At 41.4% G+C, this 17251-nt stretch overlaps 2 protein-coding genes across 2 annotated transcripts; both read right to left on the bottom strand.

Annotated features, from left to right (window-relative positions):
- Positions 1-1077: 1077 nt before the first annotated feature.
- Positions 1078-8586, bottom strand: csdc2b (cold shock domain containing C2, RNA binding b). Its single transcript, XM_026165646.1, has 4 exons — positions 8433-8586; positions 6582-6952; positions 5740-5862; positions 1078-3148 (listed from the first exon to the last, which is right to left on the bottom strand). Exons 2-4 carry the CDS (start codon positions 6761-6763, stop codon positions 2986-2988), a joined length of 468 nt encoding a protein of 155 aa, XP_026021431.1. The 5' UTR covers positions 6764-6952; positions 8433-8586; the 3' UTR covers positions 1078-2985.
- A 552-nt stretch (positions 8587-9138) lies between these two features.
- Positions 9139-16097, bottom strand: polr3h (polymerase (RNA) III (DNA directed) polypeptide H). The gene is made up of 6 exons (XM_026165642.1): positions 15797-16097; positions 14644-14740; positions 14378-14464; positions 13376-13439; positions 13011-13245; positions 9139-9689 (listed from the first exon to the last, which is right to left on the bottom strand). The coding sequence occupies exons 1-6, from the start codon at positions 15905-15907 to the stop codon at positions 9639-9641; spliced, it is 645 nt and encodes a 214-aa protein (XP_026021427.1). The 5' UTR covers positions 15908-16097; the 3' UTR covers positions 9139-9638.
- Between the last annotated feature and the right edge of the window lie 1154 nt (positions 16098-17251).

The raw sequence follows: 17251 nt of genomic DNA, 5'->3' as shown, positions 1-17251 counted from the left end.
TTTCCAGTAACTCTTTATTGAACATCAAAGTGTGCAGGAATCACTTGTCTACTTGTTTCTCCAGTCAGAGCTCTCTGTTGGTGTTGGTGTTTTTCTCAGCTATTTTACATGTGAAGCACTTCAGGCTGACAAAAACTTTCTCTGTAATCTTGTCACGATTCCTTTCCTGGGTGTGCTAACACTGCAGAGACAAAGAGTCCAGCTCCACCTCTCTGTGGTTGAATTGGAGACTGAAGCCAGAAACAAAGCCAGATTGGGACGGTGGCTCTTCAGTAAACAGCCTTTTACCTGTCTTTCTATACCCAGTCACTAGATGGCCTCTGACTTAGAGCTGCAAGATTGTCATTTTATTCATGCTTTTTGTTGCAGCTCTTTTTCTCGCTTCCTCCTTCTTTGTTGTCAACTTCTTTGACTGTTGTCAGCTGATTATGGTGTGATAAGCCCCTATTCCTGCACATGATCCACATCCTGCCTTCCACCCTGACCACCACGCTTTCCTCCCACTGACTGGACATGTTCAAGTTGTCCTATCCACCAATCAAGCTGCAAACATCATCACTGCACTGGCTGACTGTCCACTGGATGGATTATAATATCAGGCTGTACTTGTTAATACTTGGTTTTATATTGAATATATCTCAAACAAACCTTAATAATTTCTTTTCTAATTAAAAACCCATTAAACCATTGAATATTATATTTCATGTAACTAACTGTGCATGAAATAGTTACCATAGAGGCTTGTTACTCATACAGCACATACTCACATTTAAAATGGTCTCAACGAGAACTTCTATTGTGTTAGAAGCAAAATAAAAAATAAAAAAAAGCAAAATTAATCAGTCTCTAATAAACTGTTTAAGGGAAAGAAAAATCACCTTTTTCCTTGTTTACTTATGTGATTTTTTTTATCAGTGCTTATTTCTTATACATAATAACAGCTTAACAGCTTAAAACAAGACTCTCCAGCAGCTACATCCACAAGAAACAGCCATTTCCTCTGCAAGCCGTCTACCACACAAGCTGCCTGAGTTGCAGTGGTCAAGCATTTTTCAAAATAGACACACCTTCCAAGAGTCAAGTGAATCATAACCTGCTTTAATGTTCTTTCAAGGCTCAGTAGAAGTGATGACTAGGATTACCACAACGGTGGCTCGTCTACAGAAAGACAAAAACACCAATTAATGAAGTTAAATTTCACAATGAAAAAACTAAAAAAAATCAGGCAGTGACACTGACAGAAAGACAGAGACTCAGTGGAATGCATAAAATGATTTACAGTACAGTTTTCAACCTGAAGAACAACAATATGACAATATGCACTATTGGCACCCAGCTCTGCAACTCTGCAGTCAAGTTGGTTGCAGCCCGTTCTCGTTCTCATGGCGTCTAATACTCCCGTTTTGGTAAAGCCACTGGCGCACACACACGGTGGCCTTTTAGGTTTAGACATTAGGTGTGTAACAAAAACCCTTTGGGATCACATTTTTCCCCATCTTTCAGGATTTTATTTTTCACATTTTTGCATTTGTTAGTTAGTACAGCGAAAGGAAAGTGGTGAAATAATTAGGCCTGAAAACTAAAATCATCCAGCAAAAACCAAGTAAACCACATTTAAGCTCTCAAACAGGAAGCAAACAAATGAATCCTGGCAAACTATCTTCTGAGTTGCAGCACCACCATCCCTGCAACCTCCTCATGTGGACTTTAAAGAGGACCGTTAACTTGCAGCGTGCACAAATGCCACAGGCAGTGTGTTGAGGTCCAGACGTCAAAGGACATCTTATGCATAATTTGGCAACACAAGCCGCATCTGAGAGAACAGCAGGATTTGACGCTCTGGGATGAGAACGCATTGGCAGTTCACAATCACAATGACTCAGTAAATCACACACATATATGTTTCTATGAACAGAAAACAAAATGTACACACAAGTAATCCATGGCTCCAGATCCTTTGACGAAAGGATTTTTTTAAAAACAAACTAAGACAAATGTCTCGAGTACCGCTGCAGTTTTCGTATTGAAAGTTTCTTAAGTGCAACTTTTAACTGCATTATTTGAAAAACAAAGCAGTCTGACATAGAGACGCACAAACAAACCAACAAGCGAACGATAAAATGAAGTGATCACAAACAAGACAATACAGTAAAAGGTGGTTATTCTTAAAGGAAACGCTTGCAGTAACCTGTATATATTTCATATTTTTGAAATGTTAATGTTTGATCTTGTCTGCCTCGGTCTCCCATCACAACAGACAACATTTAAAAGTTTACTCTAACATTGACAATAACACAGAAGAACATTTCCCTCTCAGTTGTGTGTCTTAAAATGGTGATCTGAAACAAAAAGGAGGTCCTGTCATGGGTGCAAATATGGAAGTAGTTACTGTAAGATTTGTAGGGATTTTGTTTTTGTGGGTTTTTAATGCTAAACCAGTTTTAACTTCTTTAGATCTTCTCAGACTTAATACTATTTTTAAAATATTTTAACACATTGAATACAAAGTTCCTACTCATCTGTTCAAAGTTGGACATGTGAGTATGTTGTGATAAGTGATCTGACCCAGACATGTGATCCCTGAAACTTTGGTGAGCTGCTATCAGGGGAAGTAAAACCGAATCCAGCCTGTTGTTCAACTTTCTCTGCCCAGTTTACTCCTCACTTATGTCAGTTTTCAGAATAATATAACAGCATGATGTCTTTTCTACTTTTTCATCCTTTACAGACCCATCCTTTCAAAGCTCTCGCAGGTCAGTTTACAATCCCAAACAAAATTCATGAGAGCAGTGGACACTTTTGAACAGGACATGTCAGCTCTGTAGGGTAGACACAAAAACAACTTCATTATTGACTCTTATTAACACCGGGCATGTTTTCTGTGAAAGGAAAACCTTTAAAAAAAAAAGTGTCAGTCCCAGAGCCCCTCTTTCAGCGCACACCAAATCCAGTCCAGTGCAGCCCAACAGGCCCACAGCTCCCTCCCTACGAGCTGATGATCTGCCCAGACCAGGTCTCATGTTTCGTTCCTGGCTTGAGGTGTGCGATCTTCACCTCCACCGCCTGCACCTTCAGGTTTTTGGGTGGGACCCGGCATACTTTGTATGTGACTTCATCTCCCTCGACTGGGACGTATTCCCCCTCGATGCTGAAACGTAGAAAATTCAGGACAATGAAACAGAATTAGAGCGTTTTGCTTTGCAATGAGGATAAAAGCTGACAGGAACACAGAGTGAGGGAAACAATTATTTGATCCATGCCGGAATTTGTAAGTTTGCTTGCTTACAAAAAACAAAGTCTCTAATTTATATGGTAGATTCAATGGAAAACGAAGCAACAAAAGAAATCCAGAAAAAAAGAACAGGTTACATGAAAGTTATCAAATGATTTGCATGTCATTGAGTAATAATGAGTATTTGATCCTCAAGCAAAACATGACCTAGCATGTGGTGGGGAAGTCTTTGTTGGTTAGCACAGTTTATTATAGTCGGTCACCAGGTTTGCACACATCTCATGAGGGGTTCTCATGTGTATTGCAGTTTCTGTTCAGTGTCTAGTCTGTCTCTGTGTCGTGTCTGCATCTTTGTTTAGTGGTTCCTTGTTTCCTGTCTTATTGTGAAAGTCTTTGTCTTATGTTAGTGTGTGCAGCTTAGCTCCCCCGTCTCGTTAGCCCTGATCTCCCCCAGCTGTGTCTCCCTTCTGTTACCCATTCCCTGATTACCACCCTGTGTATATTAGCCCTGTGTTGTCCTCAACCCAGTGTCGCGTCGTACCCTCAGATCCTGCCTGTGTGTTCCAGTTAGTGGTTTCATGTTTGGTTTCTGTTTTGTTGGTGCCAGCAATAAAGCTGTGGTTTTCAGTTATATTTCCATCTGAGAGTCCTGCACTTGGATCCACATCTCCACCTGCCCGCACACAGAGCCCTGACACAGATTTTCTGGAGACTAGTTTGGCCACTCCATGACCTTAATGTGTTTCTTCTTTAGCCTCTCCTTTGTCGGTATGTTTTGGGTCAGTGTCATGTTAGAAGACCCATCAACGACCCATCAGTGTTCGGCCTGAGGGAGGGAGGATTGCAGTACATTGCCACATCTATTAGTTCCTGAACAAACTGAACCTGTCCTGTACCCTTAGCAGAAAAATAGCCTCAAAGCATAATGTCTCCACCTTTGTGCTTGGCTTTGGGGGTGGTGTTCTTTGACTTATACTCAATATTTCTCTTTTTCCATGCGGGTCAAGTTCGAGACCCACCATGGGTCCAAAACTTGACCCATCATGGAGCTAGATTTTGCTTTCACCTAACCATAATCCTTTCTTCTAATCCTTCTCTGAGTTATTTAGGTGTTCATTGTAAAACTGTAAAACTTCTTGAGCAGAGGGACTTGCAAGATTTCAGTCCATTGCAGCGTGTTCTTGGTTACTGTGGTCCACGCTGCCATAAGGCAAGATCATGCATGAAGCTCCAGATCGAGGACGACTGATATTATATTTCTTCCATTTCCCAGTAATCATGTAGACAGGTGTCTCCTTCTGACCAAGGTCTTTAGTCTATTCCATTCTTTTGCAGGTCTACTGTCTTGTCCCTGATGTCCCTTGGTCGGCCTTTGGTTTTGAGTATCATAGTGGAGAGGTTGGAATGGGAGAAACTGTCAACAGATGTGGTACATGTGCATAATGAGTTTGGATCATAAACATGTGTAACTGACTGATTGTAAGCTGTGTGCCACATCAGTGAGAGTCAGAATTCTTGCAGGTTTGTAGTGGATCAAAGACTTATTTCACACAGTCACATGCAAATCATTTTTTTGTGAGTTAGGAAATTCAAAAATCAGCAGGGGGTCAAATGAGTATTTCCTAGCTGTACAGGAGGCGCCATCAACAATTTATAATCCGCTTATGTAAAAATTACAACAGAAAATCTGTTTTTAACTTTTTCGCGTTATTCACACAACATGTGAGAACCTGTTTGAAAATCACGACCATTTGAAGCCGCTTCTATTTTAACTATTCTGTCTAAATTTCCTCCACACTGCACAATGAACCAAAGAAGCAGCGACTTACAGGGATAGGCTGACATTTGGGAAAATACCAAAACCATTCACATGATGAAGTGTGGAGCTAGAGCACACAGAGGAGAAAGCAGCTCTTTCCCCTCCATTCAGAGCCTAACATCGATCTCTCGTCTCCTCTGAGCTACCAATTAACTTAAAAAGATTTAAAACAGTGGCTGTTGTTTTTACATTTATGTGTACTGACAGAGAAAGCTACATGCCTCCTCCTTCCACTCTCACAAACAGACGTGAGAGTAGTAAAACGCCTCATCCAAGCAACTCAATCCTCTCCAAAATGTAAGACTGCTCTCTTTAAAGGAATTGTTCCCTTTACACAATAAGGTCCAGACATCCGTTCATAGAAAGAAAATTGGAAGACAGCCCCAGGGTAACAGGATCATCCTGCATAATCAGTTTGCACCAGTTTGCAGAGTCTTTACTAACATTTGCCACATTGCTTGTCAAAAAATCATTTTAAAAAATCACTACAGATGAGCTTTTCCTGGATTCAGAGTAAGAGAAGTAATAAAGTGAGAGAGAAAAATGCTTTCGATTTGAAAATAAGTACAGAGATGTTTGCTCAGTTCTTCCTGTCCTTCCTGTGCAGTTGACACTGCAGATCCGCTATTTTTTATTCAGCTAACACAACATATTAGTCTGCTGTGCGTTCAGCTTTGTTTCCACTCACTCTGAGATGTGAACAAAGATGTCTTCACCGCCGTGGGAAGGTTGGATGAAACCGTGACCTTGTGACCTGGAGAAGTTCTTACATACTCCTTTAAAAACTGGACCTGAGTGAGCGCGCACAGTGCTGTGGACAGAAAGAGGAAGACAATGAAATCGCTTACATCAACAATAAAATAGGCTTTTTATAGTCCAAAAGCTGTTCTGTTCCTCCAGCGGAGAGTAAACAAATAAGACAAAAAGCAGTCTGGAACAATGCTTATGTGATACATTTAATGGGTCACACTCTTTCAGCCTGACAAATGCAGGCGTGGGATAACAGAGAGAAGCATTTAACAAGGAGGTGAGAAAAGCAGATGAAGTGCTGATGAAATCTGCTCCCACACACACTGCCTCACAACGTCACGGCGCAACGACAGCAGAGACGAGAGCACTAATCTGCTGAGGCACAATCGTCCCACGATGTGTCAGTCCTTCACACATTCTGAGTAACAATACTGCAATTTAAAATTACTCTGTAGCAGGTAAAAGTACTCAGCAACCTGGGGTAACCTGTCGGTCAGTGTTGGATCAGATAGTTTAATGTTGCTGCTGTATTGAGTCAAGGTGGAACTACATTAAACTATTTTATATACCTTTAACTTAAGCATACTTAAGTTAAAGCAGTATCTTAATTGCCTCTTGGGGATAAATAAAGTCTCTCTGATTCTGGTTCTGATTATTCTCTTAAATGTAAGCCAAGCATTTTTTTTTAAAAAAGTAAGAGATGGAAACATTGAAGTAAGATGCAAGTGCATGAGAACTTTTCATCTCTCACTGCTTTGTAAATAATCTAATGATACGTACGCAGAGTATGTGCGGGTGCGTTTGGTCGGCAGTGGGCTGGGCAGTTCTCGCGGCAGGGGCTGCTCCCTTCCTTCCTCCCACACCCGGCTCCTCTCGCTCAAGAAGGGGAAGGATAGGGTGACAGAGCTGCTGGGGGAACGCAGAGGGGTCCCAGAGGGCGATGTGAGACTGGGGTCCGCCATGTCAGACGTGATAAAGAAGAGGACGATTTAGGGGTGGGGGGATGTTGTAGATGTAGCTGCTGACACTGCTGTCTGTCTTCCTGTGTATCTGTTAGCCCGTATGCTCAGAGGGGCCCGCCTCAGTTTGGGAAACAGGTCTGGGGGAAATTCAGGTCAGCGCTGTTGCCTCAGGTCTGTTAGGAGGACTAGCTGTGAGGAAACAGAGAGCAAGAGAGACCAGGGAGATCAAGGAGCTGTCATATTTTGGCCTGATGGTTGAAGCCAAAAACCACAAACAATTCAAAGAACTAGATCCAAATGTATGTCTTCATATAGATAGATGAAGTTCGTTGAAGGAGAAGAGTTATTGTGCAAGCGAGTAGTGTAAATCGCGTTAATTAACAATACATACACTATAAATCTGCAGCCCTCCATGCACATAATGATTCACAAAGCTGGGAGATTTGTCACTGACAGATTAATAAGATGAGCAATGCAACTGGATGCCAACATCTCACATTTTTAAATCCTTAGCAGAGGTCCTATAGTGCAGATGTATAAGACATGGCACATGATGACACAGTTAAAGCTCAGTTCTTCCTTTCAGGTTAAGAAGAGTCACTAAAAGCATTATTTAGCTGTTTCTGTGTTTGGATAAGTGCATAAACTCATTTTGGGATTGCCTCTTTGCAAATATTGATAATATTCAACTTACAGCTACCTGAATTCCACTTCCAATGTATCAATTTTACTCAACTAAAACTAATAACATGGTCCTGAAAACTAACATCACTATATTTCTATATAACACTATATAACACTAATAGCCTATATTTCATATAAACTGGGTAGGATATCGCGCGCGCGCGCGCGTGTGCGTGTGTGTGTGTGTGTGTGTGTAGGGTGTATTTTTCTTTACGCCCACTCATCTGATGATGCAGGCACGCTACGTGACGTCAAAACAGCTGCAGAAGTCCGCGGAGAGTGGCGCGTTCGTGACGTCAGTGTAATCCCAGAGGACTAACTAGAAGGCCCACTTATACTAGCACCTGATATGGCAGTCTGCATGCAAATAAATTAATTAATTAAATTAAATTTAAAGAAAAGCAGCTCTCTGCGTGAATGATAGGTGACTTTTAAGGTGTTTATCACAGAGGGGGGAAAGAAATGAAGCGACAGTTTTCACTTTTACCCACATGCAACAGCTGGAGAACATCTGAATGACAAAATGAATCAAGCAAAAATAATTTAGATGGAAAGGCCTGACTGATTGCGAAGTCTGTCCTCAGAGAATCCACTATTATACACTTTACAACCGGATAAACTGTCGTTTCCTTTGTTTTCGTTTTTCATAGCGTAAAGAAACATTTTCCTCGACTCACACCTGCAAGTGTGCAATTTCTGCGAAAAAAATAAGCGGATAAAGCGCTCTGTGTGCTCTGTGTAAGTTGGAACAAAAGCAGGGTGAAAAGTGGCTTCGTCAACAGTCAGAGAGACGACGGAAGGCGACCGATCCTCCACACAATCAGGAAAACACACATCAAGCCTGTCTTTTTCTGATCCAGCTCTGACTGTCAATCAGGCGTGCAAAGAATACAGTACGTCCCGATCCAAGCACAAAGACACACTGACACACACACCCTCTCTGCTGGCACTTACACACGTATGCATTCCCAGAAATGATACTTACTGCATCTGTTCCGTTAGTAGGCTGAGGACGGACAGGGAGTGAGTGCGTGTGTTTTAAGTCAGTGCGTATTATATAACGAGTAATTAAATAAATAAGCCAAATCCGCGCAGATCGACGGAAAACCCTGATGTGACGAAGAGAGAGGCGGGGCGAGTGTGGGGGGGGGGGGGGGTGCTGGTGAGTCTGCGCAGCTGGCGGAGATTCCGATGCCGTGATGTGACTGTGTGTGGGAGAGAAAATGACTTCCCTCATTCCTTGACTTCCATGCCAGCCTCGTGTGGTGAAGGCTGGTTTCACCGTGTATGTCGTTTATGCGCTGCTACTGACGGCTTTGCATTTATAGATTTATACTGATGACTGCTGACAGAGTCAGGATGCAAAAATGAGCTCGTGTTCACATTATTTTGTACCCTACATAACGCTACTTATTCAAATGCTGACTTAGTTCATATGTAACATTTCTGCTGCTCCCTTTCCAGCGCAGACTGTCCTTGTTTCACAACATCAACCATGCAGTTGTCACATGAAACAGCCCACTGATTGCACAATAAACACATCTGTGTTTGTAGACTGACATTAAGTGTGCAGAGGGCAGATCTGACTGTGTCCTTCACTGCCCATTACACTGAAGGATTTAAAGGCTGCTCACTAATCCTTTCTGATATACTTTCTATAATCACACAGAATGAAAAATCCACAGAGCAGCTAGCTCTCATTTCGACTTTTATTGTGGAGGAAAAAAAACAGGAAGGGGTGGGAGGTTAGCACACACTGAGGATGTGTGCAGCAGATCCTGGAGGTATGTCAAATAAAAATAACATCTTTTACAACATGCAATGCTGGTGACATATTCTTTTTGATTTTGCCGCTGGATGCAGTTTATATATACAGTAGGGTCACACTTATTTCTCCCCCCTGCCTGAAAGATTTCAACTTAATTACATTAAATGGTAAATAATATTCTTGCATAAAGTCAGTGCTTCCATACAAACTGTCTCGTCCCTTTTAAATTACCCCACGTTGTGCATGTGACACAGAAAGGACTGCTGCTCAAAAGGCACCAAGGAAGAACTGGTTCTCCATCACACGGATGCCACATGGGTGGAAACAGGCACCAAAACAGTGGGGTTCAGCGACCTTTGCCGAGGGTCCCTCGTGCCTCAGATCAGCTATGATGTTTGAACAGCTAGCGTTAATGACTCAGTGCTAGCTGTTCCACCATGACAGCAGCCCGAGCCCTGGCTCACAGATGGTGCCCTGAAACAAAAAGTGGAAAAGGTCAGGGTGGGTGTGATCCTTGACTTTTAGAAGAGTTCAAGCCACTGCACATCCACAAGGCTGTGTAGGTCTCTTGTTTCAGGAAAACGTATACATACCGGTCACATCATACTTCAATTCTTGGTGTAGTAGACACAAAGAAAATCAATGCTGGCTACTATGCTTTCACATAAAGCTGAAGAGCTGAAAAGAGCAATGTTACGTTCCCCTGAGGGGTCTAGGCGGGGAGGGGGAAGTAACAAAAGTGACCGGGTCAGAAAAAGGAGTCAGGGAGGCAAAACAGTTAAATAAAACAGTTTTACTGAAGTAATTCAACTAAAAGAGACGGACAAGCCGTTATCACCATAAAAGAAACAAACAAAACTCAGGCGTTGGTCAGTAAGGCAAAAAGTCAAAAGGAAAGCGCAGCTCACTAGCTGGAAACCACAATACACAGCTCACTAACTGGAACCACCACAAGACACTCAGCTCACTAGCTAGGCCCACACAAAATGGCACTCTGGCCCAGAGCTCACCCTGCTCTGGGCTTAAATACCCTTAATTGCTGATGGGAGTCAGCTGTACAGGAGGGAAAGGTGGCATCTCAGGCAGGGGAGGTAGTGGGACACGCCCACACAGGCACCCTCAGGAGAGAGAGAGGCGCTAGGGCCGTAACAAGCAACTTGTCACTATGGAAGAACTCAGATTTTACAGATGCCACTCACATTATCTATTCTGCTTACAGGTCTTGTTCGTTATGAATTTTCCATCAATTTTCTCCAGTTTTAAGCATCAATTAAGCTTCTAAATGATCTCCGGGTCTGAACACAACACAACACAGAAACAGCAGAAAAAAAGCTTCCAAAAAGCTAAAAGCTCCACTGCCACAAGTTTGACATTATTTTGCAATCCAGCATTTAAAAAGTTATCTATAAATAAGCATGTACCTAATTTTGTATGCATGAGTAAAGAGAGACAAAACTATTTGGGGCTTGATAAATTTTTTTAACATGCACACACATAACATTTTAATAGTGACCCATTTTTAGACGTGAATGTAATGATATTTGTCTCGCATCAGTGCTGCACCTTCCTCTTACTTCTTTGTACACTAATGTAAATGTCCTGTATCAGTCGGGTTAGGTAAAGATAGCAAAGTTTATGGTCTTCTACTGCACTGCAAACAGGAGTCAGGAGTTCATAGGAAATATCTACTTTAATCAAGTGTTTTATCTTGCTATCTCTAGATGTCCGAGCTCCCAGCATCATTTTCATGAGACCGAACAGCACGACCATAAGAAACGAGGTCTAGCTCCAAAGGTGGTCCCCCCAGAAAAGCTAGAGAACAAAACTGCTATTGCCTTCTTGTTTTTTTTTTCTTAGCTTGTGACACTGACACAACACATCCCACTGCCTAACACAGAGGGATGCAAAAGTCTTGATCACTTTAGTCACACAGTGGTAATTACTTCTTTCACTAGAGCGATGAAAAGGATGGTTTAAAAAAAAACTTTTCTTGTGTCCATTTAGAGACAGCTTGGTAAGAAAAACCTGGTTGACTCCTTCAGCCATACAGATGAAGGCAACGCCTTAATTACCACACGGTTACAGTTAGCGCCATAATTTGTTGGGCACTTTTTTGTCGTTTTTGCCTCTCAACATCACTGCAGTGGATTTTATATCGATCAGTCATAATGCGAGCTTTAATTCAAGGGGTTAAAGGAAAGCATTGCATTAAGTGTTACCAGTGTTGGGAAGGTTACTATTAAAATGTATTCCAAAATGAGTAACAGTAGGGTGGACATTAGGTAAGGCTGCAAATTTTGCAGCGATCTCATATAGAAAACTATTCCGTGCATATATAAAACAGGTCCACGGCTCCAAACCGTAGTAAAGGGACCTCTGGCTAATGTGTTGGGCTCCGTGTCGGGCTCGTAACCAAAAACTAGCTTTACTTTCTTGTCTGGGTCAACTTTGCTAGCGAGAGACAGAGAGAAGCGTTGAAAGGCTGCTTCAACAGAACTTATTGTTTCGGAGGAAAACACGAACACAGTGTACAGTCGAGTCTTAATAGCTTACTTACAACTGGACTACACTGCCCATGAGGCTACATTCGTTAGGGCTATGCCTGTAACACTCTGCCTGTTGCCCTCATATTAAAAGATTTTTTGAACAATAATTTTAAAAAATATTTCTTCACGTCATAATGCAGGCTGCATGTAGAGGTGACCTGGGCCGCGAGATTGAGACACAGGCATTGGAGCTTCTTAATGCATGTTTTTTGGGGTTTCCACCAGCGTGGAATTACCAAAAATAGAGAGCGCACAGCCTAACATATGAAACAGGAAAAGACCGCTGTGTAATCCATCGCTTTCAACAAAGTAACTTTATTCTGAATACCACCTCTTGAAATGGTAACTGTAACAAAATACAGTTACTCATATTTTGTATTTTCAATACGTAACGCCGGTACATGTATCCCAATACTCCAGACATTTTTATACAAAGTCCGTCATGTACAAAGGCTCAGAATTAACTGATCAACTGGTTAATTGTCATTTAAAAATAGAGATAGTTTTTAAAAACTGGATGGAAACACTTTGTAGTCAGTGACTGTGAAGTCTTGAAAGACCTGTGGTCATCGCCAAATGCTCCGTCTCCTCCTTTGAGATGCTCTACCTCATTCAGTAGCTGCTTGTTTGTGTTGTATTTGTGGGTGTCAGGTGACTGACTCAGCCACCGAAGAACCTCCCGTTTCTTGAGTTAAATTTACAGTTTAATTCGGGTCATTATCCAGTTTTGCGCCATTTGTCTGAATCTCAACAGCGAGTTCAGCGCTCTACACTTCACAATTTATCCTGCTGCTTCAAAAATGGGTAACGTCATCAATAAACACCAGTAAACCAGTTACACAGGTATGTCTATATGTATATATGCAATAACATTTCCACTGCAACACTTCCATGTTTGACAGGCAATGCGGTATTATGTGGCTTATCACTCCTTCATACTTTCCTCTATCTGTCAGTCAAGTTCGTCTTGATTTCTCCTTGTTGCTCTTTTAGATGTTTTCAGGTGAGATCTAATCTTACCTTCTTATCCTTGAGTGTAACCAGCAGTTTGCACTTTGCTATAAACTCTCTGTATTTCCATTAATGAAAGTGTCTCTTTTTTTTTGTGAAACGCTTTGAATTAAAAGCTGAAAGTCTGCAATTTCACTGCACTTCAGTCACATCTGACTTTTGATTTAAAACTGATTGCGGTAGTAAAACACAGCTTTATGATGTTTAATGAAGACGATAAGAAAGTGTATTTTCTTACAATCAGCGTATATGGTGCCTCTTTCTTCTCCCCGCCGTCTTCTTTCGGTGGTGCCGTTGACTGTCCCGGTTGTGCCGCCGTATCAGAGGCGGCAGTGGCCGGGCCTGTTGGTGACGTATCCACAAAGACTTCATCTGTCACCCTGAAACGGATCTCCTCTCCTTGGTCCATGTAGAGGTCATGGGCACCCTCATCGGTCTCATACTCCCAAAGCCAAACTTGCTCGGCTTCATCACTGAAGTGGCAACTAAGGAAGGCTTCACTTAAGCTAAGAAAATAACCTAAACATCATTTTGATTATAAGAACAGGGATTTGGAAACAAACCTGCACTTTATGTAATTCACAGAAACGTATGTCAGGATACAATTTTGCAGGCTGCTGAAGTGACTCTGGTGGGATGAGAATGTCATCAAAGAAGCCCATGGTCACTGTGAAGCAGAGAAGTGCTTTAGAAAGGTACTTTTATATTGCCTGCTGCAGATGAAAGTAGGGACACAGGAAGTTTCTTAAGCAGACTTTAAAGAAAAGCTTCACGATCATCTTTAAATACCTTGTAGAAAATATTTTAATCAAAAATCATATATAATGATGTTTTTTTATATACAGTATTTACAAAGACTGCGCAATGAGAAGACTGCACATAAGATGCGACCGACCCGCTTGCATATGAACTTCTTTCTAAAGGCACAAAAACAGGGAGGAGAATATTTAAATCAAGCGTCCAAACTGATTTACTAAAATTCACAACGCACGGTGCTAATTGTTCCAATATTTAAAGCCAAAAAAAATCCCATGATCGTGGTGGTAACACTCCAGTAACTGCAACTGAAAGCTGTTTGGTATGTAGACTTGAAACAGGGTCTTGTGCAGTAAGTTTGACAACACGGTAGATGAGCTCATCCATGATTTTGAATGATGCGGTGGGACTGATTTTGTATTCTCCTGTTTCTATGATCTTTTGATACAGTGTTTGACATTCTGTAGGTTCCTGCTGTGCCTTCCATACTGTCTTAACCATAATGGAAAGTTATTTGGAGGGTACCAATAAAGCATACATGAGGGTGGCAGCTTCTGGCACTGGAGACACTGACAAGTTATTTATATTTTTTAAGCAAAAGGTTCCAAAATGTTGATTTGTAGACAGTCTCTGCATTACTGCACAGTTAATAGCTTAAATACTGGTTAAAAAAAACTTCTAAAGATGTCACCCTGAACTCTGGGAGATTTTGATGGTTGGTTTCGAGGCTAATATCAGTCAGCAAGGAGAATGCTTGTTTGTTGCCGCCCTAACCTTCCTCTGAGGGTGTGGAGAATAAACGTGCAGACACATGTGTTAAAATGGTGCTGTGCAGATGTCAAAAATTACCGTAAACTCCCTCCTGACTGCAGTACTTGATCTTGCCGATGAGGATCTCATCAAGGAAGGGGTGAAAAACAACATACCTGAAATGAACTGACACAAAGACCAGAGAAGGTAAGGAGGAGGTACCACTCACCACCATCTACCTTGTTTGTGCACTAACAGTAGAAAAAGGTGAGTTTTGCTTTGATGTCTGAGGTATTACAAGCAGTATATGACTTTAACTCAACTACAGCAAGGCTGTCTCAGCTATTTGATGATGATCGTCATACCTTTGGTGTGAGAGGCTCCATCTCCTGGGAATATATAGGAGTCCTCGAGTTTTGTGATGTCGTACAAGCAGATGCAGAGTCCCACGTTATAGACCACCTAATGTAAGCACAGCACTACACAATTTAACACACAAACTTCTGCTAAAAGGACAATATATGTTCAGTATTTTAGCTGCCAAATACTGGTATTATGTGCTTGCTAATAAATGCTTTCTTGTCTATAAATCAGGACTCTGCTATATGCCTAATATAAATACAGTAGCAACATATTTTTAAGGAATAATATTAAATGTATCTTTTTTTTTTAGCCAAAAAGACAAAGTAAAGAATATTTTTCAGAGCTGTGTGCACTTTTTAAAGACATGTAAATATTTACATTTCTCACAGAATCATTTCCATTCCTCATTATGGGTTAGAGTACTGATGATGGCAGGTTTATTTACAGCACTGAGGCTCAGTTTCCGAAAGAAAGACCAGTCTTATCCTAAAAATGTTTGTAAATGGAATTCCCTATTAAAATTGTTGTATCTCAAGTCTAGGTGGCAATGCCATGTCTTCTCTTACTGAAGATGCCTCAATACATTGCATCTCTTCTCAAAGTACTACTCATGAGGTGAACTATCAAGAACTTCAGTGTTTAAAGGCTTGTACCGTTGAAGGAGACTAGTAATGGGTATCTAAAGGCTTTTTTGATCAGGCTCTGACCACAGGAGTAGTTCAGATAACCTGGATGGGTCTCAGCAAGGTTTAGGGTCACCAGATGCCATGGAAACATTAGCCTTTCTTGAACTCTATTAGAGGGATGATCACTTTCCACAACATACGCCCTCATTTTATGTTTTAGTGATAACGATGATAATGGTGAGTGCTTTCCAAGATCTCACACAGGTGTTCGAGTTATCTAAGCCCTTTGTTTAGTGACCTACACTAGTTTTATCTGCTAAAGGGCAAAGTGAAACCAAATCGTACTGAATAACAGAGCCACTGAATCCACTCAGTGCAGAGGTCGGGTTTTTCCTTGCATTTGCCACCCACGCGTATAGCTTAAAAATAAGAGGATGAATTTATAAAGGACCCTGGATGAACTGTTAGTACAGCTTATGTTTTGTGTGGTGAAAATTGATCCTAAGTCTGCTAGAATTGTCTCCATCACCTTGTTGGCCAGTTTCTTGTTCAGTTCCTCCGCAACAGCCTCGTTGAGTTGCCGGTGAAAATTCCACGGCGGAATCCGCACCGTGTCGACCATTTCCACCAGCACGAACATGATGACCGGACACTGGTCACCTACCCACTAATTAACATGCGTTGAAATAATAATAAAAGCAATAAAAACATTAATTAATGATTAGAAAGTAGTATCCACGTTTCTTGTTTGTTTGTTTTTGCGACAGCTGATTTACGGCATGTCGCAATTCTAAACGGCTACGGCAGGTTTTTGGTGCCACCTAGTGGATGTAACACTGCAATTGCTAAAAAATACCGCAAACCATGGACTCGTTAGTGTAACATACCACGGCCTGCCACGACATGCCAGAAAGGGCCAAAAGCTTGGAGGTTCTGGTACTTCATACCCCCGGCTGTGTAGTCCAGAAGGGTCAAGTCAAGTCAGAAAACCTGGTCTGTTGAGGGCAATTACCAAAGTCACCTTGAATTTGGTTGCTACTTTATTACCGAGATTACGGTAAGGGTGCTGAGTAGCTGAATAAGAAGTCTGCGCTGCAATTTTGAAATTGTTAATTTGTTAGCAAAAGTTACATTCTGCTACTTAATCCAATACAGGTTTTTATAATAAATTATTATACATACATCATAAATCATAACCAAAAATGTGATGAGTCATAAATCATGTAATAATTAAATCCTTAAGAGCTGACGACAAATCTGTAAAGAAATTCCATTTTGACTTTCGTTCTATCGACAATTATTATTGATTGATTGATTTTCATTACAACAAAGATTTAATAGGTTTATGTAAATTATTGTTATTAATAATAACAATAATAATTCATGTTTAAGTTTAACTCATGTCAGTCCATGGTAACTGTCTTATCATACTAGTGTACATTTAAAAAAAATATTAGTGTTACATCTTGATGCATGCTCAATCATCCAGGAAAGTAAATCTCCAAAAGATGATTCTGTTCATCTGGACGTAGCGTTTTGTGGGAGAAACGTTTCATCACTCATCCAAGTGACTTCTTCAGTCTCAGCTGACTGCAGGTTTCCCCAAATCTTATAAACAGTACATTTTCATAATGACTGAAACCAGCCCACTGAAGGGACAATGGGCTCGGAGGTCAGTTCCTTAATCATAATTATGCAAATTCTCATGACCACTGATCAACAACCACTGATCAATGGCCGTGAGTACCATTCACAGAGAGTTGGGGAATGGCTACAATCACAGCATTGTAAGATGGCGAAAGATGTACCCTTAGGCCCCCTCCTCGATTCAGAGATGGTCTTTCCCTTTTCACGTAAATGGCCTCCTTGACTCCGCGCTCAAACCAGCGTTCCTCCCTGGACAGGGAGGAACGCTGGTTTGAGCGCGGAGTCAAGGAGGCCATGGCTGTTGATCAATGGTCCTAACCCTAACCTTAAGAGAGCT

The sequence above is a fragment of the Astatotilapia calliptera genome, chromosome 4 (genome assembly GCF_900246225.1).
Source record: "Astatotilapia calliptera chromosome 4, fAstCal1.2, whole genome shotgun sequence".
NCBI lineage: Eukaryota > Metazoa > Chordata > Actinopteri > Cichliformes > Cichlidae > Astatotilapia > Astatotilapia calliptera.
The sequence above is the reverse complement of the archived record's forward strand: the minus strand, read 5'-3'. Positions and strand labels throughout refer to the sequence as shown.

Coding starts and splice junctions, on each gene's coding strand:
- csdc2b (XM_026165646.1), bottom strand. CDS start 6,763: ATGGCGGACCCCAGTCTCACATCGCCCTCTGGGACCCCTCTGCGTTCC. Junction 5,863..6,581: donor CGCACCCGCACATACTCTGC/GTACGTATCATT, acceptor TTCTGTCCACAG/CACTGTGCGCGCTCACTCAG. Junction 3,149..5,739: donor ATCTTTGTTCACATCTCAGA/GTGAGTGGAAAC, acceptor TCTACGTTTCAG/CATCGAGGGGGAATACGTCC.
- polr3h (XM_026165642.1), bottom strand. CDS start 15,907: ATGTTCGTGCTGGTGGAAATGGTCGACACGGTGCGGATTCCGCCGTGG. Junction 14,741..15,796: donor ACAAGAAACTGGCCAACAAG/GTGATGGAGACA, acceptor TGCTTACATTAG/GTGGTCTATAACGTGGGACT. Junction 14,465..14,643: donor TGGAGCCTCTCACACCAAAG/GTATGACGATCA, acceptor TCTTTGTGTCAG/TTCATTTCAGGTATGTTGTT.